The sequence below is a fragment of the Anabrus simplex genome, chromosome 10 (assembly GCF_040414725.1).
Source record: "Anabrus simplex isolate iqAnaSimp1 chromosome 10, ASM4041472v1, whole genome shotgun sequence".
NCBI lineage: Eukaryota > Metazoa > Arthropoda > Insecta > Orthoptera > Tettigoniidae > Anabrus > Anabrus simplex.
In genome coordinates this window covers 24,037,389-24,064,860 of record NC_090274.1, presented here as the reverse complement: position 1 = coordinate 24,064,860, position 27,472 = coordinate 24,037,389, and the positions used below count along the sequence as shown (strand labels likewise).

The window sequence follows — 27,472 nt, the reverse complement described above, 5'->3', positions numbered from 1 at the left end:
CACTTGGTAGGCCAAGGTTCTTCAAGGGCTTAGTGCCATGGGGTTCTTTATAGGCCTAAAGTAAACTGGAATATGTTGTTTGATATCTGAAGAAAGCTGAAAATAGACTACAGAGGCATAAGAATACTCTACCAACTTTAAAGAACCACACAGCATTGACAGGCAAACAAAGAGTGGAAACAAATACTGGAAAGGGTATAAGGCAATGATGTGAACTACCGGTATCAACATTACTATTTAACATTTAGGCCTATTCAGAGGAAGACATAAAGGAATTTTTTGTTACCAACAATCATGATGTACATGTTAATGAAATACTACAATTAGCAGATGATATAAAAACCAGACCAAACCAAAACCTATAGCGCAACAGCCACGAAGGGCCATGGCCTACCAAGCGACCGCTGCTCAGCCCCAAAGGCCTGCAGATTATGAGGCGTCGATTGGTCAGCAAGACAAATCCTCTCGGCTGTTATTTTTTGTTTTCTAGACCGGGGCCGCCATCTCATCGTCACATAGCTCCTCAGTTTTAATCACGTAGCTGAGTGGAACTTGAACCAGCCCTCAGGTTGACGCAAATGTAATAGACTAGCATAACTTCGAAACTATATTCTCTAACCCATGGGTAAATAATGGAACTATCGATGATTATTATTATTATTATTATTATTATTATTATTATTATTATTATTATTATTACTTGTGAGGTGTGGTTATGAAGTTGTTTACATTTATTAGTATTATTATTAAGAATTAATTCTCACTTCAATATGGTGTTTTTGGAACTTCTGTAACATCATCTGCGTAGCAATTTTTGAGCACCGACCGAGATGTGTAATTTCCACACACAGCATATTAATTCTTTGGGTCTAACCAAGTTCATTATATGCACGTTTATTTTTGGAACCACCGAGCTCGATAGCTGCAGTAGCTTAAGTGTGGCCAGTATCCAGTATTCGGGAGATAGTAGGTTCAAACCCCACTGTCGGCAGCCCTGAAAATGGTTTTCCGTGGTTTCCCATTTTCACACCAGGCAAATGCTGGGGCTGTACCTTCCCACTCTTAGCCCTTCCCTGTCCCATCATCGCCATAAGATATATCTGTGTCAGTGCGACGTAAAGCAACTAGCAAAAAAATATATATATATATTTTTGGAACCAAACCACAGATCAAACAAAGTGTTAACTTCATATGACTTTAAACTCTGTAGCGTAATTTCAACAAGATCAAAGACGTATACAAGCTAGATAAACCACAATATGTACAACACATAACAACGGTGTCATCGCCATTTTAAAGGATTTTATACTGAAGTACAATATTATCATGTACCATATTTTATTTAATATTAATCTATGTAGGTGTTACAGTGTGTTTTAGGGTTGTTTCTCGTTATTGTGTTTGCTTGATTTGACTTGGTGGCTGATGATGGCACAAGTTTGGTGCCAAAACTAGTACCTTATGTGAACGACATGTGATTGATTCACATTAATAAATGTTTGTGTATTGAACAAGAGGACCCCTATTAATTAATTTCAATTATTGTAATGGAGATACGAAATCACTTTGTGAAAAGTTTTGTATTGCAGTGTTGTAAGCTATGGATCAAAAACATGGACCCTGCAAAAAGTGGAAGTGCTGAAACTCAAGGCCTTTGAGATGTGATGCTGGCGTCAACTCAAAAGAATACATTCATTTATTTATTTAAACATCTAGCTCCATCTTGTCAATACTATTAGCCTAACAGTTTGTTGTTATTAAAAGCTGTACATAGTTTGAGAAACTTAAACGGTTCTCTTCTTCAGTGGCGTAAAATTACCCAACATACAATAGTGATCCCAATATTTTAAAAAAAGTGATAAAAAGGAATATAATAACTACAGAGGGATCACCCTTATTGCCCATGTAGTTAAGATATTTGAGAGAGTATTGGAAGGAAGGTCCGCCTCTGTGGTGTAGTGGTTAGTGTAATTAGCTGTCACCCCCGGAGGCCCGGGTTCGATTCCTGGCTCTGCCACGAAATTTGAAAAGTGGTACAAAGGCTGGAACGGGGTCCACTCAGCCTCGGGAGGTCAACTGAGTAGAGGTGAGTTCGATTCCCACCTCAGCCATCCCGGAAGCAGTTTTCCGTGATTTCACACTCCATCCCACATCTCCTCCACTTAAGGCCATGGCCGCTTCCTTCCCTCTTCCTTGCCTATCCTTTCCAATCTTCCCATCCCCCACCAAGGCCCCTGTTCAGCATAGCAGATGAGGCCGCCTGGGTGAGGTACTAGTCACGCTCCAGGACACTGCCCTTGAGGTGGTAGAGGTGGGATCCTTCGCTGAGTCCGAGGGAAAAGCCAACCCTGGAGGGTAAGCAGATTAAGAAAGAAAGAAAGAAAGAAAGAAAGAAAGAAAGAAAGAAAGAAAGAAAGAAAGAAAGAAAGAAAGAAAGAAAGAATTGGAAGACTGAGGAGGAAGCTAGAAGGAGAAATGTAAGAACAGTATGGTTTTAGGAAAGACAGATCAACGTTTGACCTGATCTTTACATTAAGATATGATAGAGAAAAGATGGGAGTTTGGAAAAGACATAGTGATGACATTTATTGACACTGAGAAAGCTTATGACAGTTTGCCCAGACAGTTGGTATGGGACACATTAAGGATAAAACAAGTTAACAGAGTGGAAGTGCAAATGATAAAAGCTATGTACAAAAATTGTGTTAGAAGTGTGAAGACTAGTATGGGAAAAACAAAACTGGTCTCCAACAAGCAAGTGTACTATCCCCCATACTATTAATCATAGTCATGGATGAAATTCATAAGAACATTAAACCGAGATTGGGAAGACAGGCAACAAAACCCATGTTGTTTGCAGATGATATAGCGATGGAAGTGTAAAAACAAGTAGATGTACAGAATCAAGAGAGAAAATTTTGGGATGAAAGTAAGCACAGAGAAAAGTAAGACAATAGTGATGACAAGGGGAAGGAAGATGAAAGATAAAACTGAATGGTAAAATTCTGGAACTGGTTAAAAGTTTCAAGTACTTGGGAAGTATGATCACAGAAGATAGAAAGATAACCGAGGAAATTGGGGAAAGAATACAACAAGCAAACAGCTTCTACCAAAATGTCCCGAAGAAATGCAAGGAAGTATTATATTCAACCTATTATGAAACCATACTAACCTATGCAGCTGGATCGTGGCTGCAACAAAACAAGAGGAGCAGAACACGGGCAGTGGAGATTAAATTTCTAACAAGGGGGCATTCCCTACTCGTCACCACCGATTTTGCTCAAATTTATAGAACATGCACAGCTTGGCTAGAAAGGAAAGTACCGTACCCGAAGTGGAAACTCCAGATGGCCAAGCGCATAGAAAATAAAAATTTAAAATGTTGACGCGGCTCTCGCACCGTATAAGCCACTTACGTTAACGCGCACGCCGAGCAGTAGTTGGCGTAGTGGTAACCGCTCAGACTAGTAATTCGGTGGTCGTGGGTTCGACTCCTCATGTGGAGACTTCCTTTTTTTTTTCCTCTCAACTTTTATATTATTCATTTTCCAATTAAGCAAAGAGATGGATAATTAATTTTGTTTATTTATTTATACTCAAAAGACATTTAAAAGGTAAGAAATTGGGATTTCATTGTCAGACTTTTCAAGAAGGGATTGTAATTAAAGCGCATACGAAAAGACTTTGTACATGAAAATTCAAAACTTTATTCATTGACATTCGATGCTTTACATGTGTCAGGATGATATTTATCATAGAAACAGGGGAAACAATAATTATTTCTGCATCTAGCACAAGTCATAAACGCCGCATTTTTACAACCACATCGTTATTTCAACGTCTCCATGGAAAGAAAAGTCTCCACACGGGGTGTCGAACCCATGACCATCGAATTACTAGTCCCAGCTCTTACCGCTACGCCAACTACTGCTCGGCGTGCGTGTTAACGTAAGTGGCTTATACGCTGCGAGAGCTGCGACAACATTTATCTTTTTATTTTCTATACGCTTGGCCATCTGGAGTTCCCACTTCGGGTACTTTTCTTTCCAGCCAAGCCCTACATGTTCTATAAATTTGAGCGAAATCGGTGGTGATGAGTAGGGAATGCCCCCTTGTAAGAGGTATCGAGGGCAAGACCAGCAAGGATAGAATTAGAAATGAAGAGATAAGGAATCTTGAAACTTCAAGACAGGATGGAAACAACAAAGCTAAAGTGGTATGGGCATATGATGAGAATGGGAGAAGAGAGTGTGCCAGAAAAATGTTTTCAAGGGAAGTTAACAGGAAAGAGACCACGAGGAAGACCCCGAAAGAGGTGGACAGATTCAGTGTGGGAGTGCATAGAGAAGAGGGGAGGAAAACGAGAAGATGTACCTAAAAAAAGGAAAAGAGTGGTGGAGAGATAGGCAGCGATGGAGATCCTTAATTCACATCCTGACCTGAGAAGCTGAAAATGGAAAGAGAGGATGATGATGATGATGATGATGATGATACTCTTGGACTTGTTACATCATTATAATCTCAAATTCTTTACTCGACACATTAAAATAATTTTAAACATCTATAATAACATGTACAGCTTTTATTAACAACAAATTTCTAGTAGTATTGGCAAGGTGAAAAAAGTTGTTTAAATAATTGAATGTATGATTAATTTTAAGTCAGTATGGACTTAAATAGTTGACCATTATGGTTAAAATAATTAATTTCTAAGAATACCTGGGACTGATGAGTCAGAAAGGAGAATGTTCTCAAAAGAACAAACGACATGCACACCTTGGTTGAAACCTTAAACAAGAAGAAATAGCTTCTTATGCCATTTGCTTCATAATTCTGATTGGTGCAATGGAAGGTAGAAGGACCAAAGGAGGACCTAGAGGGCAATTTATAGACAGCATTACAGGTAAGCACTTTTACTTGAAACTATTAGTCAAAGAACGAAAACTCTTGGAAGACATGCATGTTACCCACCAACCTTAGGAAAATAAGAAGATAATGTATTATAAATGATATGTAAAAAGAACTAGAATCACAGGTAAGGCTGTATGCAGATGATCTTATACTATTCAGTATGTAAGTCACGTACATTTCACCTGGTACATGTTTCCTCTCAAACTTACATTCTCAAGTTTTTCACTCCCCTCTTAACTATCCGTGGTGATGGTGACTCTAGACTTTCAATTCTGATTTTTTTTTTTTTGCTAATGGCTTTACGTTGCACCGACACAGATAGGTCTTATGGCGACGATGGAATGGGAAATGTCTGGGAGTTGGAAGGAAGCGGCCGTAGCCTTAATTAAGGTACAGCCCCAGCATTTGCCTGGTGTGAAAATGGGAAACCACTGAAAACCATCTTCAGGGCTGCCGACAGTGGGATTCAAACCCACTAGCCCCCGGATAATTCTGAATTTTAACACAGTGATTTCATCCTGTTTTTAATTATATCACACTGCAAAATGTTTAGACTAAGAGGTACACAACCTCACTATAAACACTTATTGTTCGTTTCCCCTCTTGTCTCACTTGTTTTCATTCTTTTCTTCTTCTTAATCTGTTTACTCTCCAGGGTTGGCTTTTCCTTTGGATTCAACGAGGGATCCCACCTCTACCGCCTCAACGGCAGTGTCCTGGAGCTTCAGACTCTGGGTCGGGGGATTCATCTGGGGGGGGGAGGAAGACCAGTACCTCGCCCAGGCAGCCTCACCTGCTATTCTGAACAGAGGCCTTGCAGGGAGGATGGGAATATTGGAAGGTATAGACAAGGAAGAGGGAAGGAAGCGGCCATGGCCTTAAGTTAGGCACCATCCCGGCATTTGTCTGGAGGAGTAGTGGGAAACCACGGAAAACCACTTCCAGGATGGTTGAGGTGGGAATCGAACCCACCTCTAATCATTTGACTTCCTGAGGCTGAGTGGACCCCATTCCAGCCCTCATACCGCTTTTCAAATTTTGTGGCAGAGCCGGGAATCAAACCCGGGCCTCCGGGGGTGGCAGCTAATCGCACTAACCACTACACCACAGAGGCGGACATTCTTTTCTTCATAGGTTTTAACACACTTTTTAGCTTCAACTATATAAAAATGTTACCTTTTCTTACTGAAGATGTCTCAAACGAATTATTACTCCATCTAATGATGAAAATGTGTATATTTTGAGGTTTTTTTTCTGTCATGTCTCTTTCTTTTCATTTGTTTCTTCATTATGTTTTTAACCGATTTTTAGCTTCTATTAAGTAAATAACTTTAACCCCCTTTTTTCATTGAAGATGGCTCAAACGAGTTGAAACATGTTTGACCTTTATTACTCCATCCAATGATGTAGGTATGTATTGAATAGGAGGACATATTAAATTTTCCTTTGTAAAGTAAATAAGTTACTGGATTGTGAGTGACTTCAAATGTTGAGATGAACAACAGACAATGCTCGACTAAGCGGTACGTTCCGGGCAAGCTATCAGAGGGCAGATGGTGTGGAATGACATTAGTAGATGAATAAGTTTGTATGGAGCTTTTAAAAGGTAGGAAACATCCAAATATGAAGATAAATTTTGAATTGGAGAGGAAAAATATTTGTTTTTATAGGAAGAGGATTTAGGGATTGGAATAATTTATCAAGGATAAATTTCTTTCTTTGAAATCAACTTTAAGGAAACACTAAGGAATCTGCCACCAGGGTGATAGTCCTAAATGAAGATCAATGATGAGTGATTGATTGGCAGAAAAGAGAAAGATGATGATGATGATGATGCTTGTTGTTTAAAGGGGCCTAGCATCTAGGTCACCGACCTGCAGAAAAGAGAAAATCCCTGTTAATGTACATTAGAGTTGATAGGTAAATACTTATAGTTTAATTTGTAGGAGACACATTATAGTAGCATGAAACTCACCTTAGTTAAAAGTAATCGCATATCCGTCATTCACAAATAACCGGCGGTAATCTATGAAGTGGATAGATCTTGCACCTGGAAATTATACTTTTTTTAATACATTACATATCCTTTTACTAAAACCTGTTCTTCCTTTCAGCTTTCAATGTGACATTGTGGTCAGTTCTGCTACCAATATCTTCCACCAAAATCATTTCCACCTGCTTTCTTCCTCTCTACTGTAGAATCCCTTTACATGTTAGAAAACGCCTCCTCCTTCATATTCAACAATTCCATCACCCGTTGAATTCACATGCTGCTTTATGCAAAGGTTTTTATGTCTAAGTTAGCCTTTATCTCTATATCAGAAAGACTTTACTGTTTTTCTCCTCACAAGTTTGTGTACTTACCATTTTGCTATTTACATATCTGTTACCTCCAGTTTTGTAAAATATTTTGAGTCCATCCAGTTGCCTTAAATGATATCACTTAAACGATAATTTTGTCCTTATTTTTTTTATAATACAGCTCTGTGTAACAACTAATTCCAAGAATTATATTTCATATCTTTGATTCCCTCAGTATACTGTGTTTCTTGGGGAAAGCATAGCCTAAAGAATTGAAATACAAGAGCTGTCCAATTTTGTATTCCTTTCCTCATAAAAAATCATTTTGGATTTCTTCACTACCACTATCGAACTAGTCTTGCTGGTTTTCATACCGTACTCTTAACACCAGGGTTGGTAATTGTTCTCGCTCGAATATGTCGAGGCCAGCACCCAACATCTCGAAAATCTCTTAATTCTTCTCGAGCTTAAGTGAACAGTGTTGCAATCTCTGCACACTTGTGCAAATCATGTAAACATATCTTTGTCAAAGCATGCATCGGGAGCGGTTTTAAAGGAACACCCCCCCCCCCCCAAATCCCATGGAACTTAATGCCCTTGAAAGGACCTTGGCCTGCCCAGCGACCGCTGCTCAGCCCGAAGGCCTGCAGATTACGAGGGAGCATGTGGTCAGCACGACACATCCTCTCGGCCGTTATTCTGGGCTTTCGAGACCGGGACCGCCATCTCACCGTCAGATAGCTCCTCAATTCTAATCCCGTAGGCTGAGTGGACCTCGGAACCAGCCCTCAGGTCGAGAGAAAAATCCCTGACCTGGCCGGGAATCGAACCCGGGGCCTCCGGGCGAGAGGCAGGCATGCTACCCCTACACCACGGGGTTTAAAGGAACACATTTTCAGTTAATCTGTCATAAACACACGTGTAATATCTGTTTTAAAATTTCTTGCCTTGAGGAGATCGTGTATTGGATCCACTTTGTTTATATTAACAATTTGCAAGAAGAAATAAAATAGAACAAAACCCAATTTAGGAACTTCATGAAAACAAACAAAATATTTGCAATTAAATAAAAATAGAGTGGTGGCGTTCCTTTGAATTATGCCTCTGTATGTTACTGTAAAATTACAACTACCTATTTGCAAAAAAGAAATGAAGAACAAGAAAATGTAGATTAAGTTACATATGCAGCCTGTTTAGCACAAGTTATTAGCTGAGTTTGACTGCCTTCAAATGTCTGATGGCTCTACAAACGGCAAATCTACATAGCAGAAACTCATATTGTGTCGCACTTTATTTTCTAGGACTTCTGTGAAACTTTACTATGCCCACGACCTTCTCTTGATAGTGAAAAATGAAAATAATCATTAATGAAATTACGAGCAGAAAGGTTCTTTCTGATCTGCCATAAATCATAGGCTTAAGCTCAAATGTAATGACAGTTTGTGCTATCTGCCTCATGGATTAGGGCAAATCAAACCTACCACCATCTTTCTTCCTGATTGCACATATCTGTGAATGGAATACCAAACTGCCTACCAATTGGTCTGGTTGGCCAAGACGTCTTCCTGTTCTCGAAAGTCTCACGAGACATGTCTCGTCAGCGAGACATAGAAAACTTTTTAGGCATCTTCAGACAGATAGACGGATCAATTAAATAATGAATAAATAAATAAATAAATAAATAAATAGGATTACAGAGAGAAAGGAATAGGGATATGTAAATAAAGATGGAAAGGAACAGAGATATGTAAATAAAGATTGTAGGTACGTTTTTTTCCTCTTTATTTTCTATTTGTCCACACACATATATAATAACTGAATGGTGTTTTGTTGGCAACTGATATCTCAATGGAGACTAATACATATTCACTCGACAGCAACAGATCAATCGACAGACACTAGGTAGCTCTGGACGGTTTAAGCATGGGTTAAGGGTAACAGAAGTGACTTACAGACCACCAAGGATATGCAGCAGTAATATTCTCACTGTGTACATCTACATGTGTATATCTACAAAGATATTAAGTTGCACGGAAGAGATTCCTCTTTTCGTTTCTTTTGTACCATCTTAATATACCTTTCATTATTCATCTTATATATACGAACATTTAACGAAGCTTAGACATTGTAAGTGTACATTTCTTTTCTACAAGTAACTCAATACTGTGGTAAGAAATTTCTGGAGGCAAGAACAGAGGCAAAATTAATATTTTGTACTGTTAGTGACATTACTATTTATGAAAGTGACAATATTTTAGAACTTTTTTTTTCTTTTCTTTTTTCAATGTATGCATCAGCCATGTAATTTGATCCTACAGAACTTTTGTCCAAAGTTAATGTTCACAACAAATTCTCATGGTTGGTATTAAATAACACTCATAAATTTCATTTTTCTAGACTCGAAAATTCTTCAACAGAGACAAGTTGCTCATGTTCCAAGTTTAGTCAGAATCCCTTTGAACAATTCAAAAGACAGAAATAATTAATGTTAGCAGTGTACAGTATATTCAAAGTTGAGCATTTAGAGCTGGCCATTAAGAGAACTTACGAGAGTGACAAGCCATACAGTGTAATTTTCTGTACTGTCATAGCCTTACAAACTGTCTCTAGCATTCCTGCATAGGCAAGTAGCTGGTCTTCTCTCGGAATATGTTTCATATAGTCATTTCGCAGAATATAAAAGCTCTCAGGCTGACACTCAAATGGCCTAGTTTCTGTTCTCTAGGCAGTATTAAACTAGTTAGCAGAGTGAGATTTTGTAGCACTTCAAGTTAATTACACAATATTTTCAAGAAGCCATAGCAATGGTGTCTACTCAAGTCTCCATCTTGCAGTAGATTAACCATTTGCAGTCCAACATCAAGCTGTGCATGGCAGTTAATTTTATGCCTTGCAGTCCATTGTCATGCCCAGCATAACACGAGTGGTATATTTTCTTTTGCAATGTTTCTTGCATGTTTAAAGTGCTACCATATATTAGTTCAAGGCTTAAAGTAGAGTAAGCTTCGTCTCAACAACGGCTAGTTTTGCAGCTCTACATTCAAGATGGTGGTGATGGTAAATTTTGTTTTAAGAAGTACAATTAGGTATAGTTGAGGACAAAACATGACGACCTCAGTTCCTAGAAGCGAGCTGGAAGCCAGCTGTAAATCCCACCCTGCACCCTGCTGAGTTAATGAGCTCTAAGTGATCCTTGTTTGTTTTGGAGAGGCTGCCAAACCACTTTCTTCCTCACTCTCTGTAGCATTTACCCTTTCTTCGTGTAGAGTGCAGTAGCCGATTTGTCATCTATGGCTGCAGCAGAGGTAGTAAATCCTATTAGTCGCTAATAGACACCGAGCTGCCGCTGGAAAGTAGTGGTGTGAGGCGAGGTCGTTATGATTTGTCCTAAACTATAATCATCCTCTCTGAACAAATTAAGTGGAAAAGAAATTTATAATAATTTATTCAAAGAAGGAATTTGAAAATGAATTACAAAACAAAAAATATTGTATTAAGCCAAAAAGGTCATAATCGAATCAAAAGGGAACATAAGTTCCCCGAGTAACAGAACACTTGAAATTTACATACCCTCGATTACTCCATTCTCACTCATAAAGTGAATGACGAGATCAGCAGTAGTCGCGTCATCAGCTAGTATCAGTAAGAGTGTCTCCTGCAGGCCGAGGTTCTGTCTTAGGCCAGAGAGATCGACGCACTCTGCGAGGATGTGGGCTATAGTGAATTCTGCATCACAAGAAGACATTCAGGGGTCTTCCCTCTTTAAGAGGTAAGAGTGCATAGACCTATCCTCAGCCTACACAAAACTAGAGCCTCTCTCCATGAAGGCTGGAAAGAGGACTGCTACATGGTAGTTGTCTTCTTTATTGCTCTCAGCGTGTTGGGAGTTCGGATAGCTAGCCACTCCAATTCCAAGGATGCCAAGATGGCTCAGTGTAGCTGAGAACAAATATCCCTAGCAGATACATTCATTGGTCCAAGAGGTAAAAGTACCGCTTCCTTTGCAGCTTCATCGCCAAGTTCATTTCCTGCAATCCCAACGCAGCTTGGAAGCCACGCGAAAGTAATTCTGGTGCCAAAATCACATAACCTGCCTAGAAGGTCATTAATCTGCTGCACCAGCGGGTGTTACGGGAAACAGGTGTCGGCAGACTGCAGAGAACTTAACAAGTCCATACACACGAGAAAGTGGTTTCTATCATCACCCAATACCTCTGATGAACAAAGATATGTGTGTTCACCTGGGGGTCCATAAAGTAGATCTAGCCGTATATCCGATCGTGGAACTAACCACGGAGGTACCTCGCTAGAAGTCCACTGAAGACAACTGCCCATAGCCACATCTAAATCGTGACACAAAGTATCAATTCGATATCCAACCAGCTGTGTGACATTCGGCCGGTCTTGGTATCTCTGGTGATACTTTGTACTTAAGATGCATTGATAGCTTGGATGTAGCAGCATTTCACAAATTTTGGGAGCGTACATGAGGAGTAACTGCTGCCTCCTTATTCGTAAAGGTTGAACTACCGCTTCAGCATGTAGGCTGGGAATGGGGCCAGTAAGGGAAGCTCCTGTTGCCAGCCTAACTCGACTATGGTAAACACAATACCAATATAAATGGTTATTAGACAGTCTAAAAAGTTCAGCGTAGATCTTGATGCTGAACCATTAGTCATTTCTCCAATATTTTGACATGTGACTGGAAAGTTTGCAATAGCAATGAACATGGATTATCTATACTTAAAATGTGGCAGAATCACTGTGATATGATTTTGTGACAATCTAGTGAAGAAATGTATCTACAACTAATACTGTACTTCAGAGGTCAGGAGTGTAACTCTCAATTTATATTTTTCAGGAGAGGAGAACGTGCTCTTACTACTACACATAGTTACGACTTTCTCATATTATTATACTTACTTTCATCATTTTTTACAAACTATTTGTCAATATCGATATTTGTTTGATACTACTATATACCTTCTATGAGATTTCCCTCAAACAATTCTTATGATACCAACATCCCAGAATGACTAAAATAGAGTTGCAATTCTTGACTTCTGAGGTACAGAGTAATTTTGTCTGCCATCTGCTTACTAAAATCTTTCACTACATTGTCTATGATAATCATCTTTGATTTTCATGATGATAATTTTTAAAAATAACGTTTGAAAACAAGAGCAATTTAAGAAATTACTAAAAAACGTGGACAAAAGTGTGAATTTGAGGACATCCGGTAACCTTAAGATAAACACAGAAATCAATGATGCGAATTTGATATTGTTATGAATGTAGGGTTTTTCTCTCATACAGTGAAAAGTACTTATTTTTTTGTTCTGGCCATTACGTTTTTGTCCTACTATTTGGCTGAAAAATCCCTCCATTCTCAAGGGATTAGCTTAACAAGCAATTTTCAACTACCTGTATACAATTTTACATGGGAAGTACATATAGTAACTTTTGGAGAAAACAGATTTCCCCCTTTCTCCTCGTGGCACCGCAGTCACCTCTTAACATACAAGAGCTGTTTCAACACGGATGTCTGCCAACTGGTCGGCTGACCGTCGAGTGACAATAACGTACTGTATCTACAGCTGTACAAGTGCAGTAACAATGTAATGCATAGCAAATGGACACTGACAATAGTGCCACCAGCAACACCAATGGAAGCAAGGCACTACATTCAACTGACTAAACATTTCCTGCGGTCTTGTGCCGTATGCCCACATCACTTTCCACTGAGGTAGGTATTGGCGTGGCATAACACCGGAGGAAACGTCCGGTCTATCACGACAAGAATGTAGAACTTTGGAGACACAATTTTAAAACTTCTACACCAGCAGTGAGTGTACCTAAAACACTTGCTCTCTTTACCAATATTACTCCTTAGAATTCTGTGCTAGCTGTCAGCCTTACAATTTCACTTCATGAAACCAATGCAACCTTTTTTTTTTCAATTTATTTTTTTGTCACAGATATTTTTCAAAAAAAAACTTGCTACTGCTCAGTTATGTTCCAGCACACACTAATGATTTAAAATCAATTTGTAACTAGGAACTAATGGGTAAACCATTTTTAATATAGTGTACATATCGATAGTGCAGAATGCAAACCTCTTATGTCAATTTTTGACATTTCTGGATTAAGACCTCTACATATAATCTTTCATTAAACAAACATACCCTTTGTCAATTTCTCTCCAAATACTTACTCATACTATATTATATTTCTAATCCTTGGATTACTTTATGCATTTTTCCACTTAAAAAATAATCCATGTTGTATAATAATAATAATAATAATAATAATAATAATAATAATGCTTTTTACGTCCCACTAACTACTTCTGACGGATTCAGAGATTACATGTAATAAATATCATTTTTGGTCCGTATTGATGATATTTGATTGAAATAATAACATTAAGTTATTTATTAGACCACCTAATCAATACAAAATCGTCTTAGATGATTTACATAAATAAATAGTGGTACATGTACCACTATTAGTTAACAAATTTTAAATAGTGGTACATGTACCATTATTAGTTAACAAATTTATGTAAATCATCCAAGACGATTTTGTATTGATTAGGTGGTCTAATAAATAACTTAATGTTATTATTTCAAGGATTCAGAGATGCCGGAATTTAGTCCCGCAGGAGTTCTTTTACGTACCAGTAAAGCTGCCGACACAATGCTGGACTTAACAACTGAGTTACCATCTCAGATTTTATAGAATTTTACTCTATGGTCAGACGCACAATACTCTCATCATCTTGTACCACAACTTTAACTTGTTACAATTTAACATTTGTCATTGTAGGTGCTTGTCTTGTGTTTTATATATTTTTTGATTAGTTGTGATTTGCCTAACTGATTCACTGGCTGATGACGACGCGTAATGAGTGTCGAAGCTAGTACCAATCTTGTAAAAACGACATGTGATCTAACTCACATCAATAAATTGTCATTGTATGGAAAAGGTGGATCCTTAACATTTTCAATTTACTGTAATCCCAGTTCAATACGGAACATAATGAAGTTTCTAACTTTTAACAGGGCTGACATATCCAAGCACCTTCAACTACCACCGGACTGAGCCAGGATCGAACTTGCTTGTTGACATACAAGGTTTGCATTCTTCTACACCGACAGGTCTTGACAGAAGTGGGAATGATAACTAGAAAAGAGATGAGAATAAAAGAATAGTGACTAAATATGTCCTCTGTCACTTTAAGTAGAGAAACGTTAGTCAAAGAACTTAAACTACTCCATCTCTAGCAGAATATTACTATCCTGTACATCCCTAAAAACATACTTACCAACAACTAAGATTAATTTCTTTTGGTAATTCAGGACCTACTGCAGGTTATATCACAAGAGATGAACGAGTCAAGTGTTCATACCAACCGTTTTAACCTGCAGAGAACCCTCTTAACAAGTACGTGCACCATTATATTTTTATACCTCCAACGTGTAAGTCTGTTCCAACCTAATACATTAATGTGTCCCACAGCTGCATACACTCCGAATGCTACACATATGGAGAAGAAAGAAACATTCCTTTCTCCAGGGAAACTGGAATAAAATAAAATATGGAAGTGGTTGCAACAATGCTATATAAGAAGATGAGAAAAACACCAACAAGTACAGACTGAAAATTGCACAAGACTATGCACTATGTTTACTTTAGAAACTATCCAGTTCTTAAACTTGTGACATGATACTGCTCCAAGAACTGCATTTAATGATATCTACAGCTTTTCCCCTAGTGGGTTGTAACCTTGAATTGCACTGAACACAATTTTGGTGTATTCATTAACTTAGAGATTAAAAATATATTGCCATATCACTGGTTTCCTGTTTGAAGCACTATTGATTCGTTTGTAAAAGACACTTCTGCCATTATTTATTTTAAACTTTTTTAAACCATATTATTAATACCTAAGTATACACTCCTTACAGACTACACAACGTTTTCTACCCTTCCCACTTTAGTTATTTCTGTGTTACTTGGATGTAATCCATTACGAGAGCATGACTAAACCATGTTCCTCACCCCCACCAGTTACGTTCCATGGGGGCCGGATGTGCGTCGAGACTGGTGGTACAAACTCGCTGTGCTCGCCAGCTGGAGCTGAGGTTTTTTGTTTCATCTCTAGATACCAAACAGAACCTTTCCCACTTGATACACTCTCCTCAAACTATACAGATTTATTCTAAACAACCTGAATGCTATTAACATCATAATCATTCTCCAATCCCAGCTTCCCAGATGTAGTATACAAGTACCTACCATTTCTTCTAATCTTCAAACATTTTTTGTTCTTGGAAATCTTCCCTCATGAATTCCTTTTCCTCCACTTCCCATTTCAATGTCCTTAAAGCTTCCTTAGTCTTTTTTCTTCCAGTCTGGGTTTGAAATATTACTCATTACATGTCCATACCAATGAAGTCAACGCAATCTTTGATGCCGACTTCCTTATTATTCATTTCATTTTAAATCTTGACCATTCTGGTCTTTTGTTTCATAGATTTTATGAGTCTCATTTCTATTGCTTGAATTCTGCTGAGGTCTTTGCTTAGTAGAGTACACGCCTTGAACTATAGATGAGAACTGGTACCAAAAAAATTTGATAAATAGATATTTTGGCTGTTTGGACTATTTTGCAGTCCCAAAGTAGGTTCTTGACTTTATAGTAAGAGATGTTATAACTATGCTGTTGCTTGAGATTACACTCGCGGATCCACCAAGGGTCTTGACAAGGCCTGTACAGAGATGACTCTGCCTTCCCTTGCTTACTAACTCATTAGTTCTATGGCCCTCTGAAAGCCTTGATCTTCTTTTAGATAATCTCCCATTCTTCTCTCTGTGCCGCTCTCCTTCTCCAAACCCACAATCTCAACTCTCTAAGGTCTTGCTCCATTCTGCAGTTCTTGCTTTTATTCATCCTTCGAAGTTATAAAGGATTGTAGATATTTAAAATTTTAACTTCTTCAAAATTAATTCCAACCAATCTGGCCTATTGCTAGAGCCCTGCCCAGATATACAAAATTACATCCACATCCGCTCCACATCCGCAAATGGTTATCCATGGATATTATAAATATTTACCAACAGTATATTACACTCAAGATATTGAAACGGATAGATCTGTTAACATAATACACCTGGGACCACAACCCCCACAGTCACAGGTTAATGAGGAATTTTCTCTTGCGACAACTACCGATGCATGGAACTTTGTTCCTTTATTCCACTAATTGCGTGCAGAAGCCAATTAGGCTTAGGTCAGATTTACGGCTTTATGATCTCAAGTCTCTCTATATCACCAATCTCCCATATCAATGTCAAGGGTAGCCTAACTACAAGCAAAATTAAGAGTATACCTGAGTGAAAATCAATAACATCATTATTTAGAAATTATCTGCACTGGCATAGAGTCTGTGTCTGCCAAGACACTAACTTCGCAGATTTCCGCATCTCTCTACCTATAGCTATGTATCTATTAACTTTCAAAAATGCTGTTTTCTCCCAATGTATTACTAGATCCGATGCCTGTACCACTTCTTCAAACACACTCACTGACTGTCTAAGTATTACATCATCATCATCCACATAAACCAGATATTCCCCTGTTCTGTTGAATATAATTTGTCCACGGTTCATTTCTATGTTTCTTATCCAACACCATGTTAGAGAGAAAATAGGAATAGGAAAAGTCCTTTCAATTTTTATTTTTATTTTTTTGCTATTTGTTTTACATCGCACCGACACAGATAGGTCTTTTGGCGACGATGGGATAGGAAAGGCCTAGGAAGTGGAAGGAAGCGGCCATGGCCTTAATTAAGGTACAGCCCCGGCATTTGCCTGGTGTGAAAATGGGAAACCACGGAAAACCATCTTCAGGACTGCCGACAGTGGGGCTCGAACCCACTATCTCCCGATTACTGGATACTGGCCGCACTTAAGCGACTGCAGCTATCGAGCTCGGTAGCCTTTCAATTTTAATTACTGCATTGATGGGGTGAAAGTTTCTTATGGGAATCACTGTAAGTTAATATAAGGAAAGATCTTCATTGGGGTAATCACATAAATGGGATTGTAAATAAAGGGTACAGATCTCGTTGTAAGGATGTAAAGGAAAGGTCATATAAGTCTCCGGTAAGAGCCCATCTGGAGTATGGTTCCAGTGTATGGGACCCTCACCAGGATTACTTGATTCAAGAACTGGGAAAAATCCAAAGAAAAGCAGCTCGATTTGTCCTGGGTGATTTCCGACAAAAGAGTAGCGTTATAAAATTGTTGCAAAGTTTGGGCTGGGAAGAAAGGAGATTAGCTGCTTGACTAAGTGGTATGTTCTGAGTTGTCAGTGGATAGATGGCGTGGAATGACATTAGTAGACGAGTAAGTTTGAGTGGTGTCTTTAAAAGTAGGAAAGATCACAATATGAAGATAAAGTTGGAATTCAAGAGGACAAATGGGGGCATATATTCGTTTACAGGAAGGGGAGTTAGGGATTGGAATAACTTACCAAGGGAGATGTTCTATAAATTTCCAATTTCTTTGCAGTCATTTAAGAAAAGGCTAGGAAAACAACAGATAGCAAATCTGCCACCTGGGCGAGTGCTCTAAATGCTCATCAGCAGTGATTGATTGAACTGAAATGTGGCTCCTTTCTGTGCCAGTAGGACAGCTGTACCTCATTTCCAAGCAATCCTACAAACAGAAACACTACTGTCTCGGCTTGTGTTGTTTACTACAGGGAGCTCGGAACACCTGACATCCCAAGATAAGTGGTTTAATTGCAACTGACCTGCGAGAAAAATATCATCATCTGGAAGTAGAGATGCACAGATTGGCCTTTAATATAACCACGAGGAGAGTAGACACCACTGCTATCCCAGAAAGCTCAACAAATGGCTTCATCATTGAACCAACTATCAGGATGGAAACAAACAAGTACAAAAGAACAAAGGTTCATATAGAGAAATGCGAGATATAAAACCTCACCACACCCTATCAAGAAAAATACAATCTAACATCCATTCAAGTTATACAGCTGGTTGAGGTCAAGGAAACAATAAGAACGATGTGGACTAAGATGTGAACATATTCTCTTTGAAAGGCTCTTTAAACTTTCTTTAAAATCATATGTATAACTGATAGTTTCACTTTGTTTCTCTTCAATAATAACATTTCACCATATCAGTTAATTATTTTATACAATTTGTCAATACCAATTGGAGGAAACAGGATATGATTATATTCTTAATAATATTTATCTTTCTTCTGTTACTGTAAGAATGCATTTGAGAACAGAATAGCTGATAGGATGCATTTAAATAAGCTATTACATGTTCAGTGCAACCTGTCCAATGGCGTACATACAGATCATATTTAATATAACAGCAGCCAGCTGACAATATAAAGCAGCAGAGTACAACAAATGTTTATAAAACATTCCTACTGGGTGCACCTGATCACCTGTGGATTCCACTGTCAGAGCAAGTGTTTTAGGCTATGTTCACTGCAACATCTGCATTCACACATCCTCTCACTATAAACTGGGACTATGACTGGCCTCACAACAGAGCAGATGATTATTATTAAAAAAGTGTCATCTAAAAGAACCATCCACACAATAAATATTATCTGCTGACGAGAAATACAAAAACCCTCACCTAACACACCAAGTATATTACATTATTTACAAATCTCTAACACACATGATGAGCAATAAATGGAGTGTACTTAAGAAGGATGTGAGCAAATCTTCCTTCATGGGAAGAGATCTACAATACACATTGAGATATGGCAAGAGTGTTGGATAGTTCAGTACCTATAGCAGAGTCGCACATATGCCGAGAGCGACCTGATGCTGAAATACATCTTTCAAGTACTTGTCTCGGTGGGTTGCTCTGCATGTCTACATTCCGTTTTCTCAGCCTGAAGACACAAGCAAGTTTATTGCAGTTTTTGGACATACAGCCAATTCATAAAAGGTATTCATCAACAGCTGATCATTAAAAACATTGGTGCAGCAAAGGGGAATTCAAGGGACAAGGGACATGGAAAGCCGGCCCAGAGGTCTAGAGCCCCGTACAAGGAGGTCCTGAATTCGTCAGGGATTTTTACCCGAATCTGAGGATTGGTTCAAGATCTACTCAGCGTGCACAAGAACAACTGAGGAAGTATCCAATGGTGAGATGGTGGGCCCGGTCTGGAAAGCCAGGAATAATGGCACAGAGGATTTGTCGTGCCGCCCACACGTCACCTCGTAATCTGCAACCCTTCGAGAAGACCAGCACTTGCTCGGCAGACCAAGGCCCATTAGGGCTGAAGCAACACAGAGTTTGATTCGAGGGTCTGAAACTAGTTTTTATTCCCAATGAAAAATTATGCAATCTTTTCCTGCAGTCAGAGCAAAATGCAGGTAGCAGAGTCAAGGTAACATCATTTTCACCCCACCTCACACCACAAATTACAAACATTAACCCATAAAAGGCTGCAGGGATTGTTCTATTGAAAAATGTCATCTACTAACTCCAGCGTTAAGAACTGCACTGCCTTTTATAATGGTCTTGAGTCCTCAGAAATAAAAAACCTCCATAAACACATCCAAACAAAATAACTGCCTCCTACTTTCACAGACACACAAGTCTCCCTTGACCATAGTCTCATGATAAAAACCACCAAAAGACTAACTGCTCACAGCTTCTATTTCTGCATCCAAGATCCCAAGATTGCATAACAGTCCATTCTGAAGTTCAGTGTAGGCTCAGCGCTCAACATAAAATAGCTCCTCTTTTGACTACCAATTTTTCTTCTTCTTATCTGCAGTCACTGAATCCCTTCTGCCATCCCATTATCAATTCTCAAATTCTCACAATAATGATGCAATGTCAAAATATTTAACAAGTGTGTCACCCTTCTGTGCAGTTTGTGTGACGAGTATTTGGTATACAACTTGAGATTATTGTTAAGTCTTCAACCTGGAGGCTGGCTGAGTGGTTCCTCAAACAGCATCACCAAAGATTATATAGTTTCAGCTGGTGGTGGTGACTACTGTTTTAAGAGAAAGTACGGTTTCAAGGAAACTGCAAAAATCCTATGCTGACGTTATTAACCCCTTGACTGAGCATATATTCCCACGTGTTGCGTATATTCCTTTTTACTTCAGATAATTCTTCATCACTAAGAAAATGTTCAAATATTGTCAATGGTTCAGGATTATCCACAAAGTTAGCATGAATCCAACTACTGCCAGTAAAATAAAATCTGTTGCGTGGCCCTCCAAATGTAACTCAGTCAGTCTGAATGTCTTCAATTTCTTCACATTCATGTATGTCATCGTGGAATTGATCACTCTCTTTGGAAGCATAACTGTCACTTTCGCCTTCACTTTCATCCCAAAGTAAGAGCAGCTGACCAATATCACTGCTAAATTACTTTGTTTGTTTACACTCAGGAGTTTAGCACACAGGAGCCATATTGCATCGACTGCTGACCACACGGGAAATGTGTGCACGGAGACATGAATTCTACATGGAATACGATATTTCGTAGAAATAAAATTAAGTACTTTGTTGCAAAATAAGGTCAATAGTTGTCAGAAAAATCTTAAAACATCTGCCGCTTATAAGCAGTTGACATAACTTGCGAACAATTTCCTTATTACTTACAAGCGGTTGACGCTGGGAAGGGGTTAAAGAACATATAAAGGAGTGTGGTAGTTTTTCCCCGATTTCCTCAGTGTGCCACTATTATAGCACGACCAGCCATTATGTGTAATCTATTTACTGCCATAGTCAGAGCCAAAGACAGGTAGCATATTTAGATTGATGCTTTCACGGCCCATGATTGTAGACAAACTTTTGGGGCTTTTGCCATGTCAGGAAACAAGGTTAAATTCTTTATGTTTCAGAGAGAATTTTGCTTTGCATCTTCACAAGAAAAATCTCATCTGTGCACGAGCAATAATGAAGGTTTGAATTTAAGAATGTTTTACTGTTGGTACTCTCACTCATCACCAGATGGCTCACTGTGCGCTAGCCTTCCACTCGGTCCAATGTGGTTCGTACTGACTATGATCATTAACATAACTCAAAAGGCTCTTGCTCTGTCCGCCTTTTGAGTTATATTACTTGCAACCATCTGAGCCACTCACTATTTTACAATTCAATCTTTTGTTCCGTATTGACTTTGTATTTTAACCATCATTCCTTAAAACTGCTTTATGTCGCACCGACACCAGTAGGACTTAAGGCGGCAATGGGACAGGGAAGGGCTAGGAGTAGGAAAGAGGTGACCGTCGCCTTAATTAAGGTATAGCCCTAGCATATGTGGTGTGAAAATAGGAAGCCACGGAAATCTGCAGGGCTGCCAACAGTGGGGTTCGAACCCACTATCTCCGGAATACAAGCTGAGAGCTACGTAATCATCATTTCTGTTATTTGTCCATCAAATGGTTTCTTCAGCACTTCTATACTATGAGCAACTCTCTGATTTAACAGACTTAATACTTATACTCGTCAAGACAACATGTAAGTGAAATAGTTTAGGAATGAACACTTTTCATGTTTTTCTTCTATGTGGCATTTTGTTAATGTTTTAATGAAACTATATGAAATCAGGACGACAGGAATTTCAGTAACTCATTATAAAAGCACTTTTCAATTTTACGTTATAATACTGATGTCATCTGAATTGGTTTTTGTCATTGTAATTTGTTTCCAAGACTGAAGGAGGCCATGAAAATGAAAATCCACAGCCTGTTTCCAGTCATTCGACCGGGTCAAGAATGGAATGAATGAAGCCCCCATCTAGCAGCGAGGGTAGGAATTGTGCCAGCTGCCGAAGCCTGTCGCACTCCTCTGGGGCAATGATTAATGAATGACACATGAAATGAAATGATATTGGAGAGTGTTGCTGGAATTAATTATGACAGGAAAAGCCGAAGTACCCGGAGAAAAACCTGCCCTGCCTCCGCTTGTCCAGCACAAATCTCACATGGATTGACATGGATTTGAACCATGTAACCCAGCGGTGAGAGGCTGGCGCGCTCCCGCCTGAGTCACAGAGGTGAAGAAGCCCATATAATGTCAAAATCTTTTTATTGTATTAGTTTAAGGCCCACATTGTATTGACTAAGGTGAAATATAATAATATAAACAAACATAAATAAGTGCGCCATTGCCCATTGGATTGCTAAGGGGTGAAAAGTCCAGTCACTGTGAGAAAAATGCCGCTGGCTCCAATTTTTATGCCATCACATCTACGTTAGTTGCTAGCCATAAGGATTCCTCACTTGTTTCTGTAAATCACCGTATACTTAAACATGGATCACAATCTGGACCTCAATATCAATTTTGTCTAGATTGAGCGAGCTGGCTGCACAGTTCAAGTGTCGTATCCTGCATTCAGGAGATGGTGGATTTGGTCCCACCATCAGCAGTCCTGAAGATTAATTTGCTTCTTATTTTCACATCAGAAAATTAATTAAGGCCACACCTTCCTCCTTCTTCATCGTAGTCCTTTCCCATCCTTCCATCACAGAAAAATTTTTGATTTGTAAGTGCAACGTTAAACCACTAGCCATAAAAAAGGTCAGTCTTATGCAGAAATATATGTGTAGTTACCATCTTCTTGCTCACTTTGTAAAACAACTGAAAACTGTCAGGAAGCATGATTATGAACTTTTTAAAAACAATGAATTTACGACGTTCGCCTACATTACCTCGCCAATAAGAGAGTACCCAAAACCACCTTCTATCAATGTGTTTATTATTAACATTAACTGTATTTATTAGGGGCAAAATATCCACATGGGTCGACGCCCCAAACAAATAGCATTTTTTTTAAAAACCTGTATTTATTAATGCCAGAATATCTTCATGTATTATTATTATTATTATTATTCCTCCTCCTCCTCATGAAGTTTTCTTGCTGGTGCAGGGTCCACTGTTTTAATCTTGGTTAGTCGGTTTTGCACGACCTTGGGCATCGTGTGGTCTTAAGTTGGGAGTCTTCATATCAGCATTTACTGTGTCATGCCAGGGCTGGTTTGGACATTCGTGTGGACATTACCCATTAATTTCAAAGGTGTGCGTGAAATTGGCAAATGTTCCAGTTGTAGCACGCAGGACATGACCATACAATTGGAGAAGCTGGTGCCTTCTCCGCAATGGGTGCGATACCCATTTGCTAGCAAATGGTGTCGTTTTTGACATGAAGTAGGAGTGTGATGCCCATCGACCAACAGAGCATATGCATTTTCATGCTGTGTAATTGGAGCTTTGTAGCCTTGTCAGCTGGTCACATTCAATACCGTACAAAGCAGCATAATGTACAACAATGCGGTATGTTTTAGACTTCAGATATGAGTGGCATCATTCTGTCACAGAGTACGCCTATGACTTCCCTCCCATCTCATCCATGCTGCCTTTATCCTACTTCGTATTTCATCACCAATTGCATCATCAGTCTGTAGGAGAGTTCCTAGATACCCGAAATTTATGGTCCTCATTAAGGTCTCCCTGTCAACTTTAATGGGGCTGTTGCTTGAGAGGATTAATGTTTGATGCATTAACTGTCTGAATTGTTCATGGTTAGTTGCGCAGCAATAAAGTGGATGACGGTGTAGGATTTTGTTTCTCTTACTAAACTTGAAACCTAATGAATAAATGAAATGAAATGGCGTATGGCTTTTAGTGCCGGGAGATCCCAGGACGGGTTTGGCTCGCCAGGTGCAGGTCTTTTGATTTGATACCCGTAGGCAAACTGCGCGTCATGATGAGGACGAAATTATGATGAAGACAACACATACACCAAGCCCCCGTGCCAGGGAAATTAACCAATGATGGTTAAAATTCTCGCCCCTGCCAGGAATCAAACCCTGTGAATAAAGGCCAGCACACTAACCATTCAGCCATGGAGCCAGACAATTAATAAATTATGAAAACTTTTGATGAAAAAAAGATGATAAAATAAAATAAATGTTATGAATGGCACGAGGACAAGAAAGAGGCTGCCTAGCAAGGAAGGCTTTGATTGTTCATCAGGCAGTAGACAAATTAGAAATGAGATATGCAATTCTGGAGAACAAGGTCCTAACGTTCGCTTAGCTTACACAAAAAAAATCGCACCCCCTCAAGAATAGTAGCACAACTCAAAAAAATGACATTTTTTTGTAATGAAACGCAACATATGCAAAATGAATCATTCTTTCAATCTAGAAAACTGTCGTAAGTTTAAATCCTTTCTTTCTAGTGAAAAATCACAAATGCCGTTATACCACTGAACTTCTTAGTTCTGATAAAATTATCCTTAATTTGATATGGCATTTTAAACTTTTAAGTTTATTTTCTCGAAAAAGCTGATTTTTGAGTTGTGCCACTATTCTTGCAGAGGTGCAAAATGAGTACCAGATTAATTCCAAAGGACAACTAACCACTCTACCCCACTAGTGCTGAGGTCTCGGATATTGGAAGTGTGTATCTTCCTTGCCTCCACACACCTTCATGGCATGCTTCTTAATCAGGACTAGAAAGTTACAGAATATGTTTTTATGAGAAGTTTGCTTTCTGAGATCAGGTGATGTTGTTATTCTTAACCTTAGACCGATAAAGACATTCACTGCTGGGTGAAATTAATTTGGTATCAGTAACAAACTTTGTAATACATTCAGGGTGGGGAATGATGATTTCGAGGCCAGGGCAGCAAATCTTGCCTTCAGGACTACATAATGATCGTGGTTTGCCTGAATCCTCGTTTGTCATAATCTTGGTATTCCATGAAAGTCACAACTTCCATGCAAATCCTTACTTTACCAGAGCTCACTACAAACCTCCTTTCCTCCCACCAATCTTAGTACCCCTTGATGTTGCCTGTTTAGGCAACACAATGCCAAGAAATTGCTCAGGTTTTTTTTTTTTTTTTTTTCCTTCTTTGACGTCCTTTGCTGAAATTGGTACTGCTGGGCTCCCTTTAGTCAAAGATTAATATTTTATACACCTAAACCTTCCTTGATAAATGCTCTACACAACGGTGAAAATTGCATTAAAATCTGTTGGGTGGTTCTTAAGATTAGCCCACAATAAACAAGACAAGAGGTCTACTGGGGGTTACTTTATAATATGTATAGATATACAGTATATTACAAATTCATCTACTCCCTTTAAGATACAATTTCCTAATCTTGTATTTCCCTGCTTCACGTGACTTCCTTCCAATGCAGTCTATTTTCTTTGTCCATGGAGAAAAAAGGTGTTATTGACAGACATTCAGAATCTCCACAATTCAGCACTGTACTAAGCTCCATACTACAGCAAGATGCCACAATACCCAAAACTACGCCTCCTTCTTACTGGCCTTTTTCCCATTTTCTTGGGGCTGGCACACTGTGGGCATTTGACCCGGTTTTACGACTGGATGCCCTTCCCAACATCAACGCCACATGGAGGTATTTATTCAGTATATTGTGTTTCTATTTCTTTTTAGTGTATTGTTTGTGGAAGAATGAATGTGTATTAAGATGAACCCAAATACCTATTCCATAAGCTAAAGAAATTAACCATATGCAGTTAAAATCCTCATACCTGCCCAGAATAGAACCTGAAGCCCCCTGAACTGAAGACAACTATCATGACCATTCAACCAAGAAGCCAGAAACAATACACAGTATTCCATTGGAATTATTTTCTCATAAGGATCCTCAAAAGTCTTTGCGGCATCCAACATGTAATTTCTCTACGGATTAATGGCAATCCTAGAGACAGTCCAAGTGTTAAAAATAATTTCCATCATCACATTATACTAAGTTTGTGATCGTTTTGGCTGGAACTAACCATACTCAAACATGCTTGTATCTTACAGTTAAATATTATTAGAACAGAAATGTCTGCTAAACCACTGGATCAGCCAACACTCTTGCCATTTACAGTTTATTCATATCTTCCTACCATCTTGCACATTTTTATAAAAGGTAAGTAGGGGGGAATGATTTTTATTATTATTATGTACCCAATTGTTTTAAAATTCTCTCTTCTCTAAGGACTATTTACAACAAGGTCTTTTCTTTCTTTAAAGTTCATAAATAGTACATAAAATAATTAGGGAGTGGGTGGGGGGTGAGGTGGGGGTTAAGACGACAGTACACACTACAACTACACAAAATCACAATATGGTCATGCATTACAACACAATAAAGTAGTCCAGGAATGCAGTTTCAGTTCGCGTGACCCAGAGACAGGATCCTAATGGCAGTGAATTGGTGAATATCACCCTCCAGAACACAAAACACTACTCAAGGGGTAGGGTGTCTTGTTAAGGCCTCAGAAGTGAAGACTAACAACCTTTGGTGTCTGTGGTACTCTTTTTTTTCTCTCTCTCTCCTTTTTTCTTTTTCTTTTCAAAGAAGTTAGTCCGTTACATGACAGAAATAATTATTATGCAACTCTCTAAAACCCTACAAATATGTTTGAAAAACATTGAATTTCCTTTCAACCAGTCGCTGGTCGGAAAGTTTTGCATAGAATAATCAATCACATGTAGTAATACTATGTACAGACACAACTAGTTCTAATTATAGGAAACATACACAATAACACACACTTCTGACTAAGATGAGATCGGTGGAAGTCCAGCGCTGCACAGCAAGGCTAAAAAAAACCACGCATCTTATTGGTCCCTAAGAAAAGTGTCGCACATCTTTCCTCGTATTAAAGTGTCTATGAGAGGAAAGACGGTTACACATCAATCAATACACCTGGATCCAACACTTCACAACTGCCATCCACAGGGCCATCGGGGTCATCACTAAAAACTCAACGGAATAAAATCAATAAAATACAAGACATCCACCTCTAGATGGCTCTGTGGTTGGTATGAAGGAGCCTTGCCATGCACGTCAATCCAGAAAAGCAACGTAAGAAAGGGGTGCTGAGAGGGCCTCTGCGCCGTGGATCACAGTTTGGAATTTCTTTTTCTTTCTTTCTTTCCCTGATTCTCTTGCACGTCTTGTCTTCGTTGTGAGAAACACACCACAATGCTATGTACAATGAGAATGTTAGTACTGATGGTAACCTGACGCTGCAGCAGTTAGTCTTATTAGTTTAGAGAGAGACCGCAAACCAACCCAAACAGTCACAATTGAACGCTAGAGTGGGGGGTAGCGTCACTCCCACTGGTGGGGCGATGGGGGGAGTTCTGACGGGTGTGCAACTGTCGAGCTAAAACAGAGAAAGAGAAAAGC

General features: G+C 39.0%; 1 protein-coding gene across 2 annotated transcripts in view; it reads right to left on the bottom strand.

Annotated features, from left to right (window-relative positions):
* Window positions 1-23,393: 23,393 nt before the first annotated feature.
* The window catches only part of nmo (serine/threonine-protein kinase nemo), a 188,074-nt gene continuing 183,995 nt past the window's right edge, over window positions 23,394-27,472 (bottom strand). For both annotated transcript variants that reach the window (XR_010861167.2, XM_067155026.2), the window contains exon 10: window positions 23,394-27,449. Coding sequence is in view for 1 of the 2 variants with exons in the window: in XM_067155026.2 (XP_067011127.1) it covers window positions 27,395-27,449 (55 nt within the window). In the remaining variant the exon portion in view is untranslated. The remainder of the gene's footprint in view (window positions 27,450-27,472) is intronic.